General features: G+C 55.3%; 1 protein-coding gene and 1 pseudogene across 2 annotated transcripts; one reads left to right on the top strand and one right to left on the bottom strand.

Moving 5' to 3' along the window:
• On the top strand, positions 1 to 25,215 carry LOC111159604 (StAR related lipid transfer domain containing 10). Of its 2 annotated transcripts, none has more exons than XM_022522142.1 (7): positions 1 to 395; positions 1,313 to 1,623; positions 21,223 to 21,370; positions 21,935 to 22,038; positions 22,609 to 22,726; positions 24,500 to 24,552; positions 24,798 to 25,215. In XM_022522142.1, the coding sequence occupies exons 1-7, from the start codon at positions 146 to 148 to the stop codon at positions 25,041 to 25,043; spliced, it is 1,230 nt and encodes a 409-aa protein (XP_022377850.1). In that variant the 5' UTR covers positions 1 to 145; the 3' UTR covers positions 25,044 to 25,215. The 2 variants fall into 2 exon arrangements, with proteins under 2 accessions (XP_022377850.1, XP_022377851.1); XM_022522143.1 differs by lacking the exon at positions 1 to 395 and adding an exon at positions 865 to 922.
• On the bottom strand, positions 18,570 to 18,936 carry LOC111159605 (annotated as a pseudogene).
• Positions 25,216 to 25,966: the final 751 nt, after the last annotated feature.

The following is a 25,966-nucleotide window of genomic DNA, read 5'->3' as shown; positions in this document are numbered from 1 at the left end:
GATGCTCTTGAGAGCCTAGTCTAGTCCATGGGAGGTGTGCGGGCAGGTGATTGGGTGCTCAGGACGGGTGGTGGTGGACAATGGCCGGAGTCCTGGGCTGGAGGGGGCCTTGGTTAAAGCTCTCACTTTGGAGTAAGACTCAGAGATGTTACCCAAGTCTGGTCAGTCTGGGAACCTAGAGGTTAGTGGGTTCGATCAACTTCCGCCTGGGTTTGCGAACCTCACTGGAACTGGGTTAGAAGTGTGTAGGCTTGGTGTGCCTGTCCTTGGTGGGGGATGTAAGCTTCGGCATCTCGAGTTGCTTTTGACTGTGGCGGGGGTGTGCGCCCATGTTTGGGTCTCTGGAGTGTCGTGTGGGGGTGTCTCTGGGATGTCTGGGGACAGCGTGCCTGTGTGTAAGTAGGTTGTTGCAGGGGTGTATAACTGTGCGTATGGGAGGGGGATGGAGAATGGGCTCCCAATTAACTTCCAGAATCGCTCTTCAAGCACCTCAGGACCTCTCCTCCCAGAGTCCATCCTGACTTGGCCCCTTCCTGCCCCGTGCCCAACCCCGGGTTGTGGACTAGTTCCCTCCAGGCCACGTCCCCTCCCGGGGCGGGCGGGGGCGGGCGCTAGGACCCTGCGGGGCGGGGCGGGGCGGGGCTCCGAGCTCTGTCAGCTGTACCTCCGCAGCCTGGAAAATACCAAGCCCCGGGGAGCGGAGCCCGGGAGCCCCCGAGCCAAGCCCGGAGGGAGGGAGGAAGGGAGGGGGCGCGCGGGGCGGCGGGGGGCACGGGGCGGGGCGGGGCCGGGCGGCGGGACCCACTGCTCCTCCCCCGGAGCCCCCGCGCGGCCCCGGTCGCCCGGGCAGCGGCGGCAGCTGCGGCGGCGGAGGCGCTCGCACCCCCGGCCCCGGCGAGCCCCGGCGGAGCAGCGGGCACAGGTGAGCGTCCGGCTGGGCGGGCGCCCTACCCCGCCCCCACCACCCGCCCGGCGCTCAGCCCGCGCCGGCGCCGCTGCCGAGTTAGTTGAGTGGGTCCGGCCGGCGCTGCGCGGAGCCCCCGCCGGACCGTCTGTCACCTCGGGTCCTGGCCTCCCCTGGGTCCCCGAAGAGGTCTCGCGGAACCCCCATCACCCGATACGCAGCCCCCACTCCGGCCCCAGGGAGGTCCGGGGTCGCTTCTGGGGGTGGCCCCGTGACTGCCCCGTGCTGGTCCGCGCTCACTAGGGGGCCAGTCCCTGCCGGTCTGGAACTCTCCATCCGCCCAGGACCCCGGACAGCCCCACCCGCGCCCCCAGCGCACTGACTCCCGACCTCAAACCGGTCCTGCAGGTCCCGGGAAGGTGGCGTCAGCATCTGCAGCCGCGTCGACGTTGTCGGAGCCTCCGCGGAGGACCCAGGAGAGCTGGACTAGGACCAGGGCCCTGGGCCTCCCCATGGAGAAGTCCGCTGCCTCAACAGAGCCCCAAGGGCCTCGGCCAGTCCTGGGCCGCGATAGCGTCCAGGTGCCCGACGACCAGGACTTCCGCAGCTTCCGGTTGGAGTGTGAGGCCGAGGAGGGCTGGAATCTGACCTACAGCAAGGCCGGCGTGTCTGTGTGGGTGCAGGCTGTGGAGATGGATCGGACCCTGCACAAGATCAAGGTAGGCTTGCCCTGCCCCACGTGCAGCCTCCAGGGCGCCCAGCCGCCTCAGACAGGGAGTCTTCTGCTCCCCCGCAGGGCCACAGACACCTGGTTGTGCACCTGGCCTCAGAAGGAGTCTCCCGCCAGGAGGAGGCACAGTTTGCTGGGCAAGGGCTCATTACACAGAGGCCAACTGAGGCCGGAAGAGGGGGTGTGACTCATTCTGGCTTCACTCAGCCAGAGCCCAGTCTTCTTCATGCATTTGCCTGCTCCTGGGGAGTTGGGCTGCTGCCAGGCCCGTCTAGGGGAGTGGTCTCCCTCTGGGACCATTCTGCCCTGGCAAGACTTCACTGGTTCCCCAACTTGAGTTATCCCAGGTGGGGAGACTGAGCCTTTCTCTCCCTAATTCCTGGTTCTGTCTCCACTCTCTGCAGCTCTGGGTGCCAGGGACCCGATTTCCTTCCCGCCTGATGCCCTGCTCTTCCCTCTTCTTTCCCCTGCTTACCCAGATTCTCCTGCAGGGACTCCGGATCCTAGTTGGCAGATCCTGAGGTCAGGGCTTGGATGTCCGTGCTTTACACAGGGCCAGGAGGAGGGAGCCAAGGGAGGCCAGCAGGTGCAAGTCAGATGCTGGTACATCAGCTCCCTCAGAGCCTACAACCCCACTCCACACAGCCCTGTGACTTTCCTCCATGCAGGACAGGCTTGAGGTTTGGGACCCCATGAGCCCACCTCCCCTGCGGGATGAGACGGGGCAGAGGCTGGTGAAGACTGTAGTCTAGAGGCCTCAGCGGCTGCCTCCAACCTATCAGGCATTACTGTTATGCCGCATTTCGAGGGGGGCAGGTCTCCCTTCAATGGGCTCTTGCAATAGGTTGTGCCCTTCGCCTCCCTTGCCTTTCCCTTGCTCTCCGCTTTCTGCTGCCCTCCTCCTCAGTGCGGAGAAGTGCATTTCTCTTGGGGCGGAGGGGAAGGGCAGGGGACTCAGAGGGCACTTCTGCCCAGGATCTACTCTCAGACTTAGCTGCGGCATCTTGACTTCATTCCACGGTTGGAGATATCTGACCTTCCCTCTCTGACCCCATGCCTTTCTGCCTCACTGTATCTTCGTCATTTACAGCTCTGTTCATCTATCCCATGTGGCCTTCTAGCTCATCCCTTCTGCCTCCCCCCCCCCCCCCACCCCCCCCCCCCCCCGCCACCGTGACTCTCCGTTTGGATCCCAGCTATCTGACTATCTCTTTCTCTCTGGGTGTCTGTGTGTGTGTGTCTCTCCATCTGGGACTCTGCCCAGGCCTGAGGGCCCTTGGGCTAGGGGGTTCCTGGAGACCTGATCTGTGTCTGATGCTGAGGAGCAGGGGAGCAAAGGGCAGCTGATGTGTCCCAGCTTGGTGCTCTCTGAGGACAGGGACAGATCCTATCTCTCTTTGTGTCCCTAGATAGAGCAGGGATGTTGGTTGAAAGAAGGATGGAAAGAAGGAAGGAACAAACTGAATGAAAGGTGAGCAAGGTTGTTTTGAGAACAAGGTTCTTTTCCAGACTGACCTGGGGAAGACTTAAGGCTCCCCAGAAGCAGAAGGTCTGAACTAAGTCCAGTATACTCCCACCCTCTGTGTCAATAGGGCTGAGTTGCCTCCTCCATCTGGTTTGGTTAATGAATAAACCCAGCCCAGTACTGGACTGGAGCTGGTGGGTCTTAGGGCCAGACTCCCACAAGAGACCCCTTGTGGTCAGATCAGTCTTGTCAGGTGGCCTTCTTTGGGAGAGAAGGGGACTTGGAAAAACTGGGTGTTGTGGTACCCAGGCAGGGCATGGATCTTCCTTCCCTCTCAGACTGAGAGGAGTTTGGAGGGGGCCAGAAGGCCCTTTGCCATCCCTGTTTCATACTCCCTCTTCACTGGGGCGCAAGTGAGAACACTGAGGCCTGTGAAGAGGACAGGGACCAGCCCAGGGTCACACAGCCAGGTCTTAGAAGAGCCAGGCTTGGAACCCAGATTTCCATCCTCCTAGCCTAGCTCTCTCTGTTCTGCTCCCCACAGTGGAGATAGAGTTGGGGACAGGAGGTGAGCAGAGCTGGGGCCTAGGATGGAGGCTGGGGCCTTGGCTATGGGTATCTCATGCGGCCAGTCCCCACTCCTTATCCCCTCAGCATAGCCCAGTGGAGCTCTGGTAGATGGGCAGAGGTCTCTGAGCTCCCCATCCTCAGGATTTCAGGAGTCCCAGTTTCCATGCAGTGAATCCCATTTCTGACAGGAGCCCATGCCCTGAGCCAAGCAGGGACTGTCTCTCCCCACCTTTGAATTTACCCTCTGGCCAGTCCTGGGCAGGCTTGTCTCCATCCTACAAAGAAACTGAGGCCAAGAGTCACTTGCTTTACGTCCCAGAGCAGCTGAGGTAAAAGTAGGACCCAGGCCACCCTGGCTCCAGAGCACCTGGCCCTGTCCGATTGGCTCACTCTGTTAGTCAACATTACAGCATTTGACCCCATCAATAACTCTTTGAAGTACTGCGGTGTTTTCATAATCCCATTCCTGTTTGATAAATGAGAAAGCTGGAGGCCCCGAAAGGGGAGGTGGCCTGCCAAGGTCACACAGCATGTCTGAAGCCAGAGACCCAGGGCTGATGGGGTCACTCCGGGGGACTGGGACTCACCCACAGCTGTTTGTTGAGCTTCGGCCCCTTACGCCATTCTGCCCCAGCCTGTCGGGAGCCTTCCCCCTGAGCTGGGAAAGCCAGCCTGCACCCTGGACATGCCTTGTTCTTGTGATCCCAGGGTGGGGCGCGGGGTCCTGCCTATCTGTCTACCTGATTGATCTCTCATGTCTCTTCCCCTAGACTTATCTTCTCCCTGTTCCTGTATCCAGAGGTCCCTGAGAGCCACTGTGGCTCTGGGACCAGCATTCAGAGCCAAGACAAAGGGAAGGGGCTGTTGGAGGCCACCTCCACCTTTGCCCTCCCTCCTGGCCTCCAGCCTGGCCTGGCCTGGGGGTTGTACTATGCCTTGGGCCCTGGCCAGGAGGCAGACACCACCTCCTGAGAGGGCAGGCCTTGTCCCACCGGCAGATGCTGAACACGAATCCTGGGTCTAAGGCGGAAGGCAGACTGGAACCCAGACCTAGGTCTCTTGATGCCCAGGCCGGTGTCTGAGTGTATGAGGAATGCAAAACTCAGGGGTCTGCCGGTCATTTAAGCAGGGCCAGCTCGGGTCCAGTCCTGGTGGTGGTGTCCTCAGTGTATGACCATAGGTGGGTCCCTGCCCTTCTCTGGGCTGTTTCTCCTTCTGTGCCAGCTCTAAGAACACCTGTGCTGGGGCCAGTGGGGGAGAAAGGAGGAGTGAGGGGACAGAGAGCAGGCGGTGATGTGGCCTGCCAAGTCATGCCCTTGCTGCTCCTGTGCTCAGGCTCTCTGCTGCTGCAGCCGGCCTAGCCTTGTGCTTGGCCAGCCATGTGAGATGTGGAGGAGACCTGGCCCTGTCCTCAGAAGTTTCCAGAACCCGGTGAAGAGAGGAATGACAATGGCAAGTGACCCCTGCCTACTGCATGGGGCAGATGTCCACAGGCGGACCACAGAGGCAGGAGTGGGCCCAGTAATCGGGGGGCCTTGAGGGGCTTGCTGGCTGCAGCAGGGGTGGGACGTCTCCTGGGAAAGTGTGCCTGAGAACCTGAGGTTCCTCTTGCTACAGGAAGCTGGGCAGTGGGGACCTGTCTTCTCTGACTTCCTTTCCTACGGCTCCTCCCCTTCTGCTCTGGAGAGAGCTTCACAGCCCCTCCCTTCTTGACCTCTCTGTCCCCTGGCTCCCATATCACAAGGCACCCCCACTCCTACTCCAGGTTTTAAGCTTTCAAGTCTGTTCCCTCTTAAGTGCCTCAGTAGCTCCCCTGTGAAATGTGGGATTATTTGACGGATCCCCAAGGGCCCTTCTCACTCTTTATTTTTATTTTTATTTATTATTTATTTATTTTTGGCCCTTCTCACTCTTAACAGTTTTACCACTCTTAACAGACTCCCCAGGGTCATGGGGAATGTGGGGGCAGGGACAGATGTTTTCCCTATGGCTTCCCACTGAGTCTTCACAGCTGTCTTGTGGTGTGGGTCTTATTAACACCATTGAACGGATGTGGAAACTGAGGCTCAGAGCAGGAATTCACTTGTGCGAGGAATTCACAGCTAGAGTTGGCTGAGGCAGGATCAAAATGCAGGCCCTTGGATCTCCAAAGCTGAGATCTCTCTGTTCCCTTGGGCTTGCTTATAAATACCATTGGGCCCTTTTGTGTTTAGACCCACTGCCTGGGTCTCCTTGTGCAGTGTTGTTTTGGGAGGACACCCTGGAGGGGACCCAGCTGACCAAGAGCCCAGTCCTCAGTGGGACCTTGGAGGTCACTTCACTTTTCCAAGTCAGTGTTCTCTGTGGAGGCAAGAGTGTGAGCTAATCTGGTTTTAGGGCCTTGGATTCAGTGAGTTCAGATTCAGGCTGGAACTCTGCCCATCTGGGGCTCAGTTTCCCCATCTCTACAGGAAGCTGCTGGGCAGGTGGTTTGTAGAGGTTGTTTGGGCCTTAGACCATGCTAGAGGGGTCTGTACCACTGGGCACAGAGTAAGGAAGGTGAGCTAAGGCCTTGCCACTCTGTGCCATCAGAGAGCTCTCTAGATGGGGTGCCTGGATCCAGGGTTCGGTCCTGAAGACTGTCCTGGCTGGCTCTAGCTCTGACTTGGTGTGGGGGCAACTGGGGGCAGTGGCTCAGAGCTGAGGCCTGTTTACTTCACCAAACAGGCTCCCAGAGAGCATGCCTCCAGATAGTCAGGGTCAGGACCTTCCGGTGAGGGAGCTCAGGGAAGGGAAAGGTCAGAGGGGGCTGGAAACTTGAGGGAGGTCTTTCTGGAAGAGGTCCCTGGGCAAGGCTGAGGCTATAGGGGAGAGAGCACATGGTCTGGAGGCCCAGCCACACGGCCTTGAGCATGCTGCTGCCGCCACCTCGGCTTTAACTTCCTCATTCCACAGACGTGGATAGTGGGGCCTCTCTGAGGGCATCTCTTCCAGTCACTCCTTCAGCGAACACTCACTTATAGCCTCTCTGCCTGGCCCTGTGTGGGAGGTAAGGGACAGAGAGAGGACTCCAGCCCATGCCTGGTTCTCAAGGAGCTCCCTTGTGTGTGGATGGACACTCATCACAGGAGCTGTGGAGATCCGGAGGCGGGCCCTGAACCAGCCCTGGGGCTTGGGGAAGTCTTCCTGGAATGCTCAGGTGATACGTCTGGAATTGGGTGGAGAATGAGATGTACATGTTTGATAGCCCTGGGAGCATTCCGGACAGGGAAGCAGCTGCGTGGAGGCCCAGAGGTGGGACCTAGAGCAGCTCATCAGGAGACTGGCAGGGGGCTTAGGATAGAGCTGGGGACGCAGGGGGTTAGAGGTGAGTAGAGAGCTGGACCAAGGCCCTACGATGTGGGTCCTGCAGGTCCTGGGTGCCAGGATGCCAGGGGATGGTTTTTAAGAAGGCAGGTAGGAGGAGGAGGAGGAATCTGTATTTGTCTGGACAGAGGTGCCAGGGCCCATGCTAAAGCGTGGGCTGTGGGGAATGCCTCCAGGGCTGGGGACTGCATCTGGCGAGACGGAGGAGCTAGGATGGATGGAAGCTGGCGGTTTTAGCATGACCCTTTGCAATGTGCAGGCTGGGCTGTGCAGGCTGGGCTGTGAGAGGGTGTGGTTGTACAGCCCCCTGATGCCTGCCTTGGGGGCGAGAACCTCGTGAGTGTGAGTGGGGTGAAGGTGGGTGCCTCTAGTCAGTGTCCCCCTGGGGCCAGAAGAGCCCTCAGCCCACAGGCTGGCTCTGTACGTCCATGCCCAGCTCCCCAGGCTCTGGCTTTTAAACTTTAACAAGCTCCAGCTCAGTTTCCAGCCGAGAGTCTTTAAAGTTTCAGGAGATGAGAGAAAGGAGGGAGTCCTGGAGACAGATGGGTTTTCTTTCTTCTCCTGTGTCTCCACGCCTGGCGGGGCCACCTGGAGCCAGGGCCATGGGCGCCATGCTCCGGAAGCCTGGCAGTCTTCCGTGAGCTGGGACCTTTGGTTGGGCCACTCCAGCCTGTTTCTGAGGGACCAGCAGCCACAGGCTGGGCAACCAGGTTGCTGCCATGATAGACAGGCTAGAAACCTCATTCCAGCCCCGACCCTTTACCTTTGCCCCTGACTGGGTGGAAGAGCCTGCTGCATCAACAGGCGGAAGGACAGCTGTTCAGACCACGTGTCAGGCTATTCCTCTTGGTGCCTCACTTTATCCCCTCTGGTATGCTGGGGCTGGCCTCAGTGCTCTGGGGCCCCTGGACCTTCAGAAACACAGACAGTGAAGGAAAGTGGCAGGCCTAGGACTTAGTGGTAGGTCCCATGCCAAATCCAAGCTCCTCTCACCTGTCATGAGAGAGCCTGGGGTAGGTGACAAAGAGAACCTGGAGCTCCTCTCTGGGGCTTTAGCCTACCATTTGCCCCTCTGCCTCTCAGCCTGGGCTCCTGGAAGACTTGCTACTTCTGTCGTCTCTAGAGTCATGTCCTGGGGCAGGTGAGCAATGCCTGCACATGTTCACTGCCCCTCCCCACCCCGCAGCACATGTGCGCACATATACACGCATGCGTGCACGCGCACACACACACACGGGAAGTGGGATGAGTACTGTGGTCCTGGGCCATTGAAATCATGTCCTTTGGGTTGCATGCCACAACTTGCATCTGTCCTTGGTTTCTTGAGATCCCCTCTACCATCTCCTGGACACCCCATCCCTATCTTTCGTTCCCCAGACTGCTTGTGACCTGATTCTGGACCAAAGAAGTGATAAGTCTTTTTTTTTGTTTTTTTTAAGATTTTATCTATTTGACAGAGAGAGTGTGAGAGAGTCCAAGCAGGGTGAGCAGCAGTGGGGAGGGAGAAACAGACTCCCCGCTGAGCAGGGATTCCAACATGGGGCTCTATCCCAGGACCCTGAGATCATGACCTGAGCCGAAGGCAGATGCTTAACTGACTGAGCCACTCAGGTGTCCCAGAAGTGATGTCTTAAGGCAGAGGCCTGACAACCAGAGTGGATGGAGTTCCCAGGTGTGTCTCCAACATTCAGTCATTCAACACATTTGTATTGAGCATATACTGTATGCCAAGTATTGTGTTATATCTAGGAATTTAGTGCAAATCAGACAGCTCAGACCCTGCTGTTATGGGCTTACATTCTGAGGCAGAGACCAGAGAAAACAGAAGCAAACCGATAATTAAATAAGATGCCAGATGGTGGTTGTGTGTCATGAGGACAGGGTGATGTGATAGGGCTTGTCTGGCCTTCTCCGTGTGCATCTTCTGTGTGGGGAGCTGGATTGCGGGTGACTGTGTGTGTGATATGAGCCTCCTCCCAGGTGCCCCCGTGCCAGCTCTGACGAGGGTCAGTAAATTGTATTGTGTGTGTGTGTGTGTGTGTGTGTGTGTGTGTGTACATGCGCACATGCACGCGCCCGTGCCCGTGTCTGAGGTTGTGTGTATGTGCCTCTGAATGTGGGACTGTGTGTTTCTGTGTCTGGTGTTACTGTGTGTGTGAGTCACGCCCCCTCACTGCAGCAGAGTTGTCTCTGATCCAATTATGTCTCCTGAGCTGTCTCCTGGCGGCTCCGGCCTGGGGCTCAGGGTTGGCTCCACCACAGCTCTGCCCTCCCTGCCTCCATCCAGCCTCCTGGCCTGGCCCCTGGGCCTACCTCTGGCTCTCAGAGTCTCCTCTTGGGGTGTGTTTTCTGTCCCCATGTCTGAGGGTTACCACCTCTTCTTTCATGTCTCTACTTGTCCCTTTCCATCCATGTTTTTTTCTGTCCCTGTTATTTATTCAGTCAACAAACCTCTTCTCATGCCTCCCACCCACTCTGCCCCACCTCAGCCAGTGTGCGGGTGCTGGAGACCTGAAGATGGGTCAGACCCAGGCCCTACCCCTGAGGCCTAGCGGGGAGACCGACGGTGACGGGGACAGCCCTTCAAGAGAACTCTGGTGGGGACCCCAAGGCAGACAGCATGGTGGTGGCGGGGGCTGTCTGGGCAGGGCCTTGGGAGCCTGGCAGGAGCCAGGCTGCAAGCTGAGCAGTTATCCACGAATCCCTCAGTGCCAAGGGCTCCCAGAGGCAGGAGTACAGACAGAGTGAGAAGGAGCGGAGGCAGAGCCAGAGAGGAGGAGGACATTTTGGAGTTGGGATCTGGGCCCGAAGGCAGAGAGAGAGACAGCAGGGACTTTCAAGCCTATGCCACCCTCAGTTCTGGCTTTTAGAAAGTTCCCTTGGGCAGGGGAAGCACTGGCCTGGGAGCCAGGAAACCAGAGACAAGGATGCGGCTGCAGTGGTTCAAGGGAGGATGGGGATGCCTGCCTCGGATTGGTGAGCAGGAGGTGTTGGAAGGTGGTGGCTGAGTGGAACTCCGATTGGAGTGAGGAACGAGTCCAGAACCGTGCCGGGGTTCCAGGTGCCGGAGGAGAGGGGAGGGCAGTGGGCATTGGGGTAGATAATATGGCAGCACTGGATGGGGTGAGTGTGTGCTCGGGTGTGATGCCCAGGAGGCCATGGAAGATGAAGTCTGGAGCTTACTAGAGAGAGTGCTTTGGAGCATCAGGCCCCTGGCAGTCCCTGAAGCCCTAGAAGGTGCTTCTCCAACATGTCTTTGTCTTTGTGTCTGTGTGCTAGCCCTGGCCCTTGTCTTGTCTCTCAAGTCACCCCTTCTGTTTCCCTCTCCTCCAGGCCCACCCACTGTCCTCCTCTCCCAGCTCTCCTGCCCTCAACTCCATCTCTGTCCGCCTCTCCTACCTCCCCCAGGGCTGGAGCACAGCGGCAGGAACTCCAGGCCAGGAGGTCAACTTGTGTGATGTTCGTGCCTGATGCTGCTCGCTGCTACAGAGCTGGGGCCTGCTGGTCTGGAGCCTGAGGGGTGTGCTGGGGTCCATGGAGGCTGCTAGAGACTGGGACAGGGCAGGGGTGCTAGAGGAAGGAGGCAGAGCCAGTGTAAGCCTTTCAGCCCTGGACGGAGAGCATCACAGGGCCCCGTGTGGTCAGCTGGAGCAGACTCAGGAGGCAACTGGGGCTCATACTGGGGTCTGGGTGGGTTCCTTCACTTCACTGTTTTGGGCCACCATTTACAAATGGGCATAATCTCCCTCCTCCCAGGTAATTGAGAGGATGGAATTAAGTTAATTTGTAAAGCTCTTAGCACAGAGCCTGGCACGTTGTTAACATTTGCTGAATGGATGAATGAAGGAACAGTCTGAGGTTCTCAAGGGACGGCTCTGTTTTCTCCCGCCTCCTTCCTTGTTCGCTCAGGTTACCTGATGGAACTGCTTGAGCCCTCCCCTCCTCCCCTTCCTCCAGCCAGTCCAGGTCTTTGCCAGGCCCAGACTCACACTGGCACCTCTGCCCGGAGCTCTTCCCCCTCGTTTTCATCTGAGCGCCTTCTGCTCTTCCCTTTATCCTGTAGGACTCCACTGAGTGCTTGGCCTTGTAGCTGTGGACTGGCTTCCCTCTTGGCCTGCCCCCCAGCCCGTGGCCCTCATTGCCTGGTGCAGCCCGAGGACACAGAGCCCCCCCTCCCCCCGCTCCTTCCACTCCCAGCATGAGCAGGTGATAAGGAGCATTTCCAGGCTGACTCAGCTTCAGCCTGGGCAGCCTCAGGCCCCAGCTCAGCTCCCCCCAGACTTCCAGGTCCAGGGAATGAGGACCTCTGGGTTCTGGACAAGACTCTCTATGCAGGGGGAAACAGTATAGTTTCCATGCCTTGTATAAACTGTGTTGTACCAAGAATCCAAAAACGAAAAATCACCCAAAGCTTCAATTCCTGTGCAAAACATTTCTTTGTTCTCTTCCAACTCTCATTCGATGATGTAGACAATTTATACATGGTTTAGCCCTTGGCACAGATACAGATTTGTATCTTCTTTCGTTCATTTAACATTACATCAGTAAAAGTTTCTAATATTGCTCCAGAATTATTAATTTTAACCTTTCCCTCAGCTGCTCCCTGCCTGTCTTAGTCTAGGTTCCCAGGGTTCAGAGCCAACCTTGCCCCGGGGAGCCCCCAGTTCTCAGTAGCTGGGCAGTCGTCATCGGTGATGTGTCTTAACCCAACCCGGCCCAGCTGTGGGTGCTGTTCCAGGTCGCTCTCCATATATTTTGCTAATTATAAATGCAATAATATAGGCATGAATATTGTAACAGCTTTTTGGTATGTTTTTCCTGAGTATAAATTTCTGGTCCTGGGATTCCAGGAACTGAGTTGAAAGACATTTTTCTTTTTTTTCCTTTTCTTTTCTTAAAGATTTCATTTATTTATTTGACAGAGAGATTGAGAGGGAGAGAGCACAAGCAGGGGGCACGGCAGGCAGAGGGAGAGGGAGAAGCAAGCTCCCCGGGATCACAACCTGAGCCAAAGGCAAGATACTTAACCGACTGAGCCACCCAGGCGCCCCTGAAAGACATTTTTATGATTTTAAAAATATTTGCCAAATTGGTTTTCAGAATAGTGGAGTCAATTTTTGCTGTCACTAACTATATAACAGTTTTACCATTTCCTCACAAGCCATGGGTATTTTCTATATTTTTGTTATTTTCCTAAATGTAAATTGGGACCTCGGTATAATTTAAATTTATTTTATCGGAACTATGAAAGATCTTTCAGCAAGTCCAGGAATCTTCCCTGAAGCCTGTCTCTGACCCCCCCACCCCCAACCCACACACTGCATTTCATGCAAGGGTAATGGCAGAAGGAGTCATCAGCCACGAGTGCCATAGAGAATTCTACCAGAGTCCAGGAGGTTTTCACGACGACTCTTCTTTCTGATTCCACAGAAGCACTAAGGACCACCGGCCATGGCTCAGAGCTGCACTCTGAAAGTCAGAGGAAGCCTTCATGGGCACAAGCTCTTCGTTGTCTCATCTGTCCATCCCTTCCATTCAGAAACAGTTCTTGACTAAACCATGCCAGATACAGGGGAGGCCAAGATGAACAAGGGGCCATAGCGCCGGGGCAAGTCAGTGCACTGCAGTGTGTGTTGATGGAGGGAGGCCTGGGGGGTAGAGGAGACAGGAAGGAGGGCCCCAGGCCAACCTGAAGGATTTAAGGACCGGGAGGGCTGCAGCCAGGCTGAAGTTCAGAAACAAAATAGGGAAAGAGCCAGGGAAGGAAAGCCCTGGGAAAGCAGGACTGATCAGACCTCTCTCTTCCCACACCCCACTGCCCACTTTCTCTGAGCCCCTGTGTCAGTGCCCTTGAGCTCTTCTTGAGATTTGGTGGGGGGCCTTAGAGGAAGGGCTTACAAGTCTCCGTTCTGGGAGCCCCAGAAATCTAGAGGCAAGGGTAGGTTCTCCATCAGCTCAGCTCGATGCAGGCCTCTTGGGGCCTTTGGGACAGACAGTGGGGGTCCTGGGAGGGGACCCAGAGCAGAGAGGGTCGAGGGGCTGCTGAAGGGGAACTTCTCATAGGCCTTGTGCCCCAGGCCAGTCTGCATCTCTCAGCACCCGGGCTGACATGGAGTCTGTGCTGCCTGGCCGTGAGTGGGGAGCTGGTGCATTTGTGTAGGGCCCTTCCCTGGTGGAAGAGGCCCACCCACCCCACTCTCTGTTCGTCCACCCTGTGGAGGGATCTAGGGCATTTTTGTGTTTTTAAACTTTGTTCCCTGGCCCTGCATGTCCTGCCCTTTGGGGATTAACAAGAGGGTGCTCCTGTCGGCAGGGCCTGAGAAGTCGGGGAAGCTGCCGGGGCTTGGGGCTGGAGGAAGGGCACCTGCTGCCCGGGCTTTATGTACAAGACTCATTTAATCCTCGCAGCTCCTCTCTGAGGGGAGGATTATCTCTGTTTGACAGATGAAGATAACCGGGACTCAGAGCTGAAGTCCTTTGCCCAAGCCAAGGCCAGAAAGGATCTGCTGAGTCAGCTGTGAGCCGTGGGGCCTGGCTGGGTCTGGCTGGGCAGCGTGATGACCGGAACTACCTCAGGGGTCTCCCAGGTGCAGAGCTCCAGGGCTAAGTTTTGGAAAGGCTCTGTGTTTGAGCCCAGTGAGGTCCAAGGATGCAGTGAAGAACTTTGTTCCAAGGAAGAATATATGGGCCTTGCCTTCCTGGGCAGCAAGCCATCTGAATCCAGTGAGTTCTGCTTAATAACCATCAGTTAGCTAAGTCTCCAGCTCCTGAGTGGTGTTTGGGCTGGGCTGGTCCTGCCCCCTGAGGAAGGTAGCAGGAAGTCTTGACACTTTGGGGTCAGGCACAAGCAGGTGCTGTTTCCCTGCTTCACCACTGTTAGCCTTGAGGTCAATCCTTATAACTCTCTGGGCCTCAGTTTTTGCATCTGTAAGATGGGGATGATGATACCCACTGTGGGGCTGGGAGGCTCAGAGACAGTGTTAGTGTAGAGGTTGCAGCTTGGTGACCTTCACAACTGGCAGAGGCACTTTGACCTAAATGTCAGTTCCTGTGGGGTCCATGGGCCAGGAGCTGTTGTCTCCTTTGTGATGATGAAATAGGTAGTGATTTTGAGCCCTTAATACATGATAATGGTTATTGAGGTTGTGGCTATGGTTCAGGGCTATGAGTGATTTGATACTGAGTGACCCACCCGCAGGCAGGAATACTTCCCTTTGATTTGAATATGGTTCTGTTGGGAACGGATGATTTGCATAACAGTTATTCCTCTTACAACACTGTCTACCAAAATGCAGCGTGGTGAGCAGTCAACATGGCTTGTGGGATGGTAAGAGCCCACACAGACCCCTTACCTTCTCTGGGCCGCACATTCCCCAGTGGTCACTGAAGAGTGGTGGAGAAGAGCTCATCCCCTGGGTCCCTAGCTAGGACTTTGGGATAATACGTGTGCCCCATATATCCCACAGGCAAGGATACTGGAGACCTGCCGTGTGAGGTCTGAGGATAAGGACCAAACTTGGGTCCACCTCCCCGTCAGTTTGCATGTTACGGCCCTGACCTTTGGCCTTCAAGGCCCTATGGCAGCCCCATGGAGGTGACCTGACTTCTTTTCCCCTGTCTGGGGTCAGCTATCTCCCTGGGTCTTGGGAGAAACTGCAGCCCCTCTCCCTACCACTTTATTCCCTCCCATGGAGATTCTTCCTTCTCTAGGAAGCTGAGCCCTGGGAAGCCCTCCAGAGAAGCACAGGGCAAGGGGTGGGACAGAGGGAGGGGCAGAATGAGACACAGCTTGGTGCCCAGCAGTCCTTCTGCTGAAACGCCCTCTCCCCCCTAGAGGCATTTCCACTCCTTTCCCTTTTAGCTTCATTGCCCTCTACTCCCACAGTCACTGTGCTGCTCTCCCCCGACCCCAACTCATCCTCTAATGGGATTTTGTGTCCTTGTCCCTTGTGCCACCCGCTTGTTGGGGCTCCTGGTTCACTCTGGAGGCCCTACTGCCCACTTACATGCCTGGCACACAGCGGACTCCAGAGAATGGTGAATGGATGAATGGACAGACGGGCAGGGCCAGGAAGAGGCAAGAGGAGCACGCAGGGCACAAAATACGAGGCAGCACGTGCCAACGGGACCTGGTCCTGGTCTGTGGAAGGGTAAACCGCTGCTCACGGAAGCCTGCTAAAGCCAGAGCAGCCGCTGTGTTTGTGTATTTACTGTGTACCAGGCATATCACCCCATTATCTCATTTAATTTGATCCCAACAGCCCCATGAGATAGGTACTATTATTACTCTCATTTTTCATATGAAGAAACTAAGACTTGGAAGTTTGTGCCCAGAGGAGGAACTGGAATTGGAAGATGGGAGTGCTGGACTCATAACCTGCTAGAGTCTTCCCTGAGGACCTTCCTCACTTGGCCAGTCCCTGCTGACTGTGGCTCTATGGGTGTGGTAGTCCTGGGGTTCTGAGCACTCTGTTTTCTGCCTTCTGGGGTTAGCAAGAAGGGAAGGGGGGACGCCGTCTGTAGTTTCCTGGTGTTACCTGCTCCCTCTGGGCCTCAGTTTTTTCAGCTACAAGTCAGCTTCCCTGCTGTACCCAAGCTCGGAGGGTTCTGCAGCTGGTGGCACCCTCACTGAGTAGCCAAAGCAGCCCCCCTTTGGTTCTGGTTTGCTGGGGGAGCTCCCAGAGGGCCAGCCCAAGTGACTGACTTGCCCAGGGTTCAATGGCTGTGGGTCCCGGTGATAGGCCTGCCCCCTGGGGTGCTCTCCAGTGACAAATCCCTACCCGCACCATCCCTCCTGGAGCCTCTTAGCATTATAGCTCACACCTGTGGTGGCTGCCACCGTGGGCAGGAGCAATGCTGGGTGTAATTTACCCCTCTTGGCACAGCTGCGCTGCCTCCAGGAGGCTGTGGAAAGAGCACAGCCTGGAGCCAGGCAGGGTGAGAACACCGATGGTCACTCTCCACTCCGTTCTCTGGACCAGCCAGACAGCCTGCCTGCTTCTTTACCCACAGTGCCCCCGCTCCCGCCAGGCTTCCTGCCCTGCCAGCAGGGCACCGCTGCTGGCCTGCCCAGGAGCCTGCCACCAGCCTGGGAAACCTTTGACATTTCCCTGTTTATGTATGTATGTATGTATGTATGTATGTATTTTAAGTAGGCTCTGTGCCCATCATGGAAGCCAACGAGAGGCTTGAACTCATAACCCTGAAATCAAGACCTGAGCTGAGATCAAGATTCGGGCACTTAACTGACTGAGCCACTCAGGCATCCCTCCCTTTTTATTTATTTGTTTGTTTATCCCTCCCTCTTTATTTAAAAGATGAAATGCAGAGTTTATACTTACCTGCGGGGTCTGCCTCAGAGCTGTGCACACCTGGACTACCGGACTACCGCTTGCTGTCTCAGGAAACCACAGGAGCCCCAGGCCCTAGGGAAAATGGGAAGCGTCTGGGCAGTGTGGGTCCCCTCTCAGTGTGTACCCAGGCCTTCGGAACGCTGAGCCTGGCCAGGGGGAGGAGGCGGTCCTAGGTAGGGTTCTAAGCGAAGAGCAGAATCCTGTTGTCATGGCCCCTCCACACACACTCAGGGCCCAGAGAACACCTCTGAGGACCTGCAGAGCCAAGTCAGCTTTGCAAGCTGGCTTTGGTTAGACAAGTCCTATTTCCCCAGAGGCCGCCCTCGAGTGCTCCTTGAGAGCTGAGAGGACAGGAAGAGCCGGTTCTGGATCCCTGCTGACTGCCTTTGCTGCCCTGTGATTCTGGCTGCTGCGGCTCCTGGGTGTTGGGCTCCTACCTGGCAGTGTGGGAGTGATGCCCACTCATAAGGTGGGGTAAAGCGTGCGTGTGCATTGACAGGCCACTGCAGCATCCAGACCTCCACGGGCCTACTGGGTAGAGGTCATCCCACAGCTGTCATCGCTGGTCTGACCTCTGCCATCTTCTCCACCACCTTTCTCTCCGTCCCAGTCCTCCCCTCGCTTTGTTCCCTCACTGCCCCCACAGCGTTCACTCCTGTGTCCATCAGTCAGTCCATCTGAAGTCTCCTTCAGTCTGGTAGAGTTCTCTAGTCCTTCCTTGCCTGTCCAGACCCTGACGCTCAGCAGGGGGGACTTTTGTAAAAGTCCTTTATTTGGGGTTTGTCTGATTTTCCTAATGATTCGATTGTGTTTATGCATGTTTGGCAGAAATGTCACGTGAGTTTTGCCTGTATTCTCTTCATCACGTCCTGTCAGGCGACAGCCAGTACCAACTTATCTCCTTACTAATAAGTTCACTGGGATCACTTGGTTCAGAAGGTGTCTGCCCTGCTTCTCTACAGTGAAGTTACTCATTTTTCCCTTTGTAATTTATAAGTATTTGATGGGAAGTTACTTTGAAGCTATGTAAATACCCTATTCCTCATCAGACATTAATTTTTTTTTTACTTTTTTAAAAAGATTTTATTTATTTATTTGACAGAGAGAGATCACAAGTAGACAGAGAGGCAAGCAGAGAGAGAGAGAGAGAGAGGAAGGGAAGCAGGCTCCCCGCTGAGCAGAGAGCCCGATGCGGGACTCTATCCCAGGACCCTGAGATCATGACCTGAGCCAAAGGCAGCGGCTTAACCCACTGAGCCACCCAGGCGCCCCATAGACATTAATTTTATTTATTCATACCTATATTTCCTTTGGTTTCCTATTTTGTTCTGTGGAATACAATCTGTTGTCACTATTTTAATACATGGGTTGTCCCAGCTTTAGCCTGTGGTAGGTGGCCAACTGTCCTAGTTTGTCTGGGACTGAGGGGTTTCCCAGAATGTGGGATTTTCATTGCTAAAACTGGCAAAGCCTTGGGCAAACCCTGACAAGTCGCTCCCTGAACCAGTGGGAGCCCTTCATGCTGGATCCTGTGTCTGCAGGGCAAGGTCCCTATCACTCTGTGAGTGTGTCCTTACTTGCTCTCCTTACTTGCTGACCCAGCCCCAGAATCACACATTTCTCTAAGACCTGGAACCAGGACCTTTTGACCATTAGGCTACAACACACCAGAGGGACTGGAGCAGACACTTGGCTTGCCTACACACCTCACTCTCGTCTGCCTCTGTGCCTGTTCCCTGGCTGCTCTCTCTTCCGGGGCCCTCGGCAGACACCTGCCTTCCAGACAGCTTCTCTGTGCAGCCCGATGCCTCCCTTCACCTTGCAGAGCTGACCTCCTTTGTGCCCTCATCAGGTGGTTTGGACTACCTTTCCATTGTCAAGTTAGTCTCCTCCCTCAACTGAAAGCCTCTGGAGCACAGGCCTGAGTCAACTCTGATTCTTCCGTGCTCTGCACAAGGCTGGAATTGGGGCCTGTTAGTTAACTGATTGGATCTGGAGTCATACCCTTTCATCCAGCAGAAAAGCAGAGAGGGAAGGTGACTTGTTCAGGGTCACACAGTGAACCTTTGCAAGCTGGAGTCTGTCCTTGAGCTTTTCTTTTTTTCTTTTTGGTTTTTCTTCCTTCCTTGCCTCCTCCCCCCCCCCCCCCCCCCCCCCCCTTCCTCCCTTTTGCGTTTTAGACCTTTCTTTGAGAGTCAGCAGTTAGTCCTCATCAACATGAACCATCCGTAGACTTTTGAAAGGCACCTGAGTAACCAGCCTATGAAGCTTGTTTGATGAAACTTTACCCTTGTTATGTTTTCTGGACGACTGCGCACGAGTACAGTATGGAACATTCCTTATTCCCTTGGCCCAGACAGCTTTGCTGAGCCTGGTGTCACTGCGCACATCCGGAGTCCCCATCTCCTTCATAGCAAATTTCCAGATCTCTGTGTGCCTGAGGGGCACGCCTCTTGCAACCCACTCCACAGATGCATTCATGAATGTCAGTGGCATATTCTCTGGTCACTGCATCATTCATGGCAGAATGGCCCTTCCTCTTCTCACCACACTTCTTTGCAGGAGCCATTCTGCCAGATCCAGGTTGGAAAGGGAACTTCGAGGGCTGTCCTAATTCTAAAATGGGGCTAATACCTCAGAGCCGTTCTGTGAGAACAAAATGTGGTAATGTGTGTAAAGCACTTAGGATAGTACCTGGAGGGGGAAAAGGGAGACTCTCTCCTCTGCCGGTGGCTGGAGGAAGAAGGGGGTGGAGAGGAGAAGCAGAGGTCTAGGGGGAGAGTAGTACCTGGCATCTGGTGAGTGCACCCCTCAGTACCTCTGGGCGACCTTTCTACTTAAATCTTGTCACTATTGTAGGAGCAGTACTATACATTTTAGAAAACAAGAAATACAGCGAAAAGAAAACCATCATATTCTCGTCATCTCAAGATTGCTGCTGTTAACACTTCAGTGATTATTCTTCCTGAGGGTTTTCTGTGCATAGATTTCCTCCACAATGAGCTTATACTGCGCATTCCATTTTGTAACCTGCTTTTCCTCAGGCAGCATTCTACCACTTTGTTTCAGTAAATTTTCAGTGCACCTAATACTCAGAAGATATCAACATTTCTCCAGTCATCTCAAATATAGCCCTTAGAGCTGTTTCGTCCAGGTCAGCATGCAATCCAGGACCACACCTTCTATCTGGTTCTTGGGTCCTGTCAGTCTAGTCCAGACCCTTCATTATGACATTGACCTGTAGAAGTGACTGGATCAGTGGCCTTGGAGAGTGCCTCCCCGTCTGCCTTCAGTTGTGTTCTTGTGAAATTTAGCTGGTTCTCTGTCCTCCGTATTTTCTGTAAAGTGAAGTATATCCCAGGCTTGATGAGTTCACTGATGCCTAGAATACCCAGTAGGTGGTGATGTGCCCTTCCTGTGGCCTTTCCTCACTATTAGTGTGCCAAGGCCTAACACAAGGTTAGAGGAAAGGTAGTATGACTCGCCCTCATATGTTTGCATAGATCCCCTTTTTTAGTAAGATGTGTGGCTCCCTTGGCACCATCTGAATGCCCAGTTCTGGGAGAACTTTTTAAACTATACAAGAAAACTCATCCAGTTGCTGAGGGGAACATGATCCTGGGGTTTGGGGCTTTGAGGTGAAGAAAAATCACGGAACAAGGACATGAACTAAGTTTCATCTTGCTGAGTGCAAACTTAACATAGTTCTGTTTTTACAGACATATGATCTAGGTTAAATCCCAGCTCTGCTGCTTACCAGCTGGGCAACCTCAGGCAAGTTAAGTACTTAACCTCTCTCAGCCTCAAGTTCCTCCTTGGATTTCTTGTCTGACAGAGTTGTTTTGAGGGTTAAATAAAAAAAGTATCCTTGGTTCTTTTCTCCCCTAGATGGAAAGCTCTTTGAGAACAAGGCTAAAAACTGTAAGAAACCCAAAGATGTTTGGGGTACCTGGGTGGCTCAGTAAGTTAAGCATCTGACTCTTGGTTTTGGCTCAGGTTGGGATCTCAGGGTCCTGGGATTGCACAGCACCCTGTGTCTGGCTCTGTGCTCCATGCGAAGTCTGCTTTTCCCTCTCCCTCTTCTCTTCCCCTCCACCCCACACTCACTCACTCACTCTCCCTCAAATAAATAAATACAATCTTAAGAAAAAAAAAATCCATGGGGTGCCTGGGTGTCTCAGCCTTTAAGCGTTTGCCTTCGGCTCTGGTCATGATCCCAGGGTCCTAGGATTGAGTCCCGCATCGGGCTCTCTGCTCAGCAGGGAGTCTGCTTCTCCCTCTCTGTCTGCCTCTCTGCCTACTTGTGTTCTTTCTATCAAAGAAATAAATCTTTTTTAAAAATCCAGAGATGTTTGTTGGATTAAAAAAAAAAGCATACAAATGATATGGTAGTGAGTATCACGGATGAAAGAAACCATCCATTTAGGCATTTATTTATGCTTTCAATTCATTTAACATGTACCTATTCCACATTCTGCGCTGAGTCAGCTGTGAGCCTCAGCCATGATGTTCAGGGGTCTGGGACCGCACAGAGAGATTTAGTGTCTGGGAGTCCAGAAGGTCTGGCCTGGTCATTCAAGAGGTCTTCCTGGAGAAGGAGACTGGGACGTAAGGGGAGGTTTGCTGGGGGCTGAGACGGGAGATGGTCTCTGGATCCAGGGGCTGTCTGTCTCCCAGCACAGGTGGCTGCTGGGAGGGCTGGACAGGGCTCACAGCAAGAGGTCAGCCCATGCTGGCCTCAGAGCTGCTGTTCTTCTCTGTCCGTCTTCTCCCCTTCTTGCCTGTCCCCCCTTGGGTCTCCTGGCCAGGGCGTGGAACCTTGTGTGGCCCTGACACCCCCTGTGTGTGTCCGCAGTGCCGGATGGAATGCCGAGACGTGCCAGCCGAGACGCTCTATGACGTGCTCCACGACATTGAGTATCGAAAGAAGTGGGACAGCAACGTCATTGAGACCTTCGACATCGCCCGCCTGACAGTCAATGCTGACGTGGGCTATTACTCTTGTGAGCAGCCACAAGCACGATCCCAGCTCTCTGCCCCCATCCAGGCCTCCAGCCCAGCCTCCTTCTCCATCCTGCCCACCCTGCGCTCACTCCTGTGGCCAGGTGGCTCCGACACCCAAGTGCTGAGATGGAGGGTCGCCCTCCCTGGCATACGCAGCCACACACACATGTTCATGGATACACATTCCACACATGTGTACATAGTCACGTTGCAGCCCATGGCCGCATGCCGCATGTTCCCAGTCCTACATCGTCAGACACACACACTCACGGTAACATCGTTCTCCCATATACTCACGATCACACAAACAGCCAGGCCAGCAAGGGAAGAGCTGCGGGAGGCAGTGAGGTGGTCCCCGAGACCAGAGGGGAGAGGAGAGTGTTCTGCCCTTTCTCTCTCCTAGTCTTAGCTCTGGGACTGTGGTCTGGCAGGGGTTGGGGTAGCCATTCAGATCAGGGGGAACTGGCAGTTGACAAGGCATCTCTGTGCCTGGCCTCAGCTGTGCCCTCCCTTGCAGGTAGGCAGGCCAGTGGCCTGGCTGAACTGTCCCTTGCACTTCACAGGGAGGTGTCCAAAGCCCCTGAAGAACCGTGATGTCATCACCCTCCGCTCCTGGCTCCCCATGGGCACTGACTACATCATTATGAACTACTCAGTCAAACACCCCGTGAGTCTACCTGCCTTCCCTTCTGGGGGCACAGGGGAAGGGGCCGGGTATGGCTGGGCCAGCAGGCCTGGCCCAGGAAGAGGCCGCCAACCCTCAGTTTCCTTCCTACATAGTGAGAATATTGGCTCTGGTCTCCCTGCTCAGCTCTCAGACAGTTGAGAAGAGGGTGATGTAGGCCATCCCTGTGGGCAAGTGAGATGGGCTGGCTGGGAAAGGGGGTACAAGGGGTGAGAGGCAGGGCTCTCTGACCCTCTCTGAGGCTGGGCCACCTTGCTCTGGCCTGGGCAAAGAGGAGTGTGTGTGCTTGCCCACTTATGTGCTCATGACCCCTGACCGCAGACTGGGGGCATTCCTGGGGAGAGCGGGGGGAGCTTAAGAGAGGCAGGGGTGACCTAGTCTGAGTCCTCCCTTTCTCCTCACCCCTGCATCAGGCCTGGCCTGGAGTGTATGCCAGGGGTTTTGAACTAGCTACCTGTGTGTGTGTGTGTGTGTGTGTGTGTGTGTATACTCACAAAGACACTTCTTTTGCCCCAACCCTGAGTCTCACCTCCCTTTGCCTTCCATCCCCAGAAATACCCGCCTCGGAAAGACTTGGTCCGAGCTGTGTCCATCCAGACGGGCTACCTCATCCAGAGCACGGGGCCCAAGAGCTGCGTCATCACCTACCTGGCCCAGGTGGACCCCAAAGGTGAGGGCTTGGCCCCAGTAGCCCATCAGGAGATCCTTTCCTATACCACAGGGGATGTGACCTGATCTACTAGGGATCAAAAAGGGCCTCTGTCTGGAGCTATTTTGTATTTGGGGGCCTCTCCATCCAGAATATCCTATGAACCAAGGTTTGAGACTTGATAATGGTTTGAAAAACAAAGGCCAAGGTGGTAGGTGCTGCTCGCGACGAGGACTGGAGCTCTTTTCCTGGGCCCCCGCGCCCTGGCTCTGACTTGTTTCCTGCTCACTAGTTGCTCTCACCCTGTCTGTCTTGCTGGCTCCTACCTCTGCCCATCCCAGCGGCCTGAGTTTTCCATGTCCACCGAGTACTCTTTTCCCCAGGCTCTGTGGCCAGCTGACGTGCGTCTCTGCTAGTATCCAGATCCCTGCAGCCTTTGGCTTCCTGGATTCATCCCTCCAGATGTCTTCCAGGACCTGAGATTCACTGTGCACCACGCTGAACTCTCTCTCCTTTAGGTTATGCCTTCTCCTAAGCCTCCAACCCCCAGTCACCCATGCCAAGAATCTGGGGGTGGACTGGAGTCCCCTCTGCTCGGCTCCCAAATCTGGCCACCCATTCTTATTGATTCTACCTCCTAAATAGCTCCTGAATCTGTCCTTTCTCTCCGTACTCGGCCACCTTGTCTGTCCTTACAGCTACTGAGGAATTTCTCCAAAACACATATTTCTACATGACTCTCTTCTGATTAGAATTCTTCTCTGGCTTTCCCTTGCCCTCAGAGTAAATTCTAAGCCCCCTCCCCAGCTTTCACAGTCCCCCCTCATACCTTACATGGTCCCACCTCCCTGTGTAGGCAATGGTTTCCCTCAGCCTCACACCTCTCCTCCCTCACTCATGCCCATAGGGCTGCTTCAGATGTCACCTCCTTTGTCTCTGATACCCAGGTCACCTCTGGCTCCCTGCTTGGTGGGCCCATTCACCTCCAGCAGAGCCCTTGGCACACTGTTGGGTCCCAGACAGTGAGCTGTTCTTTGGGCTCCCGGGACTGGCCCAGAGTAGGTGTCACGGAGTGGATGTGGAGTGAGTGAGTGAATGGGTGACTGGCTAGAGGTTGGGTAGGCCCTGAACATCTTTGCCTGGGTGTGCCCAAGCCCCACCGAGGGTCCAGTGAACCAGGCCCAGGGCCCTCTTGCTCCTTACTGACTGTGATGGGTGTCAGGCAAAGTAGACACCTGGGAATGAGAAAGGGTAGACAACTGTGTTGTGGATTCCAGGTCGGGCCAAGGTGGGGTGCTCAGCCAAGGGGCCTGTGTAGCAGCTAGACTTCCTGGGGCAGGGGACCTGGAAGGACAGGTAGATGAGGGACTGAGCATCAAGGCCGTTCACAGGCTGGGTATGAGAAGGGATGTCAGTGGAGGGGAGGTGGTGGGTGGGAGCTTGGTGGGTCATGATTTCAATCTAGTTGTAGCCTGTGGTCACCTAGGATCCTGTGGTTTTCTTCCATGTAGTCCTCTGGGGTGCAGCAGAGGGATGGGAGGGGTGAATGGGGTGGGTTTGGGGGGATACAACAGAATTGATCCTAGAGACCTTGGGCTGAGGTGGAAAGAGAAAGTGAGAATGATGCAGTCTTACAGGACTTGACTCACAGCCTCCCCCCACGCCCAGGGAGAAGAGGGTACCCTCTGTGGAAGCCCCAGGCTGGAAGGAGTGGGGTGGTATATACGTTTGGCGGGGGCTGGGTCCCTTAGGCGGCTGCTTTCCTTCTCTCATTACCTTTCCCTGCTCTCGTAGGCTCCTTACCCAAGTGGGTAGTGAATAAATCTTCTCAGTTCCTGGCTCCCAAGGTGAGTGGCCTTGGGACTTTTGGGTACGGAAGCTGGGGGAAAGGGTTCGGAGGAGGGGTGGGTCAAGGATGGGGACTGGGAGTCAGGGGGCGGAGTCAGGGCTGAGGGGCGAAGTCATGAAATGGGCCAGAGTCCAGATACCCAGAGCTGGGGAATGAGCCGCTGGAGGGCGTAGGCCGGGACTTGGCGAAGACGCAGTCCCGCTCCGCGTCCACCCCTGATTCAGCTGTGCCGCGGCCCCACAGGCCATGAAGAAGATGTACAAGGCATGCGTCAAGTACCCGGAGTGGAAGCAGAAGCATCAGCCGCACTTCAAGCCGTGGCTACACCCAGAGCAGAGCCCGTTGCCGAGCCTGGCGCTGTCGGAGCTCTCCGTGCAGCACGCGGACTCGCTGGAGAACATCGATGAGAGCGCTGTGACAGAGAGCCGGGAGGAGCGCTTGGGGGGCGCAGGCGGCGAGGGCAGCGATGACGACACCTCGCTTACCTGAGCGCGGCACCACCGCAGGGACCAAGACAAAATGAAGTGGGGCCGGGGTGGCGGATCCTCCTGCGCTTTCTCCCCTCCCCCACCCCCGCGCCTCTTAGGGACGCTGGGCTCCGGCCCAGGCTGGCGCTGTGGCCTGGCTGGACACAGCCCCAATAAATGATCCCACAGCCTCAGCTGGTTCGTCGCTGTACCTGCTTCCCACCACCCCGGGGCATGACCACCCACCTTCGCAGCCCTTAATCCCCTTGTTCTAGAGCTCATTTTGTGAATTTTCATTATTGATCACCTGGACTTTATCCCTTTGGGCAACCCCTCATTTCCCCAAGTGCGGCTGGGGGTGTACGTGAGGTTGTTCCATAGTGTGTTCTCTTTTGTATCTGTTCATCATTTTACTCATCCGCTGGCCTGTCCTTGTTGCCTGTTCGCTTTAGGCTCTATGGCTACTTTTCAGGGCTCTGAGAGAAGTAGGTCTGGCCCGGGGTCAGGGGTCAGAGGGTGAGGTTCTTCCATGTGACCTTCAGCCTAAGGCCCCACTGGTACAAGCTGTGGAAGTAGAGGGTCTGACACTATCCAGTCATCACGGAAGGAAGGCAGAAAGGTTCCTGGGTCTCAGACCACATGGCTGTGGGCCTCAGAATGAAGATTGGGGGCAACATGTTCTGGAGGAGGAAGGTTGGGGGTTGAGATGAGGGTCATCAGACTTCAGTGCAGTGGAGGGACCAGGTTCTGTGAGTCGAGACTTCCCAAGTCACTTTGAAGACCTCAGGCCTATGTTAACAGAAAAGGTAGAGCTCGCAGTCCTCTGCAAGTGGTCAGATGCCTGTCCCCTGGTCTTGTGTTCCACCTGGCTGCTTTCAAGACCAGGCTTTGAGATCTAGAGAGGTGCCTGAATCTCACCTGTTCTCAGTGACCTCCAGGTACCCT

Source organism: Enhydra lutris, unplaced genomic scaffold (genome assembly GCF_002288905.1).
Source record: "Enhydra lutris kenyoni isolate GAN:26980312 unplaced genomic scaffold, ASM228890v2 scaffoldscaffold68, whole genome shotgun sequence".
In the NCBI taxonomy this organism is placed as follows: domain Eukaryota; kingdom Metazoa; phylum Chordata; class Mammalia; order Carnivora; family Mustelidae; genus Enhydra; species Enhydra lutris.
The sequence above is the reverse complement of the archived record's forward strand: the minus strand, read 5'-3'. Positions and strand labels throughout refer to the sequence as shown.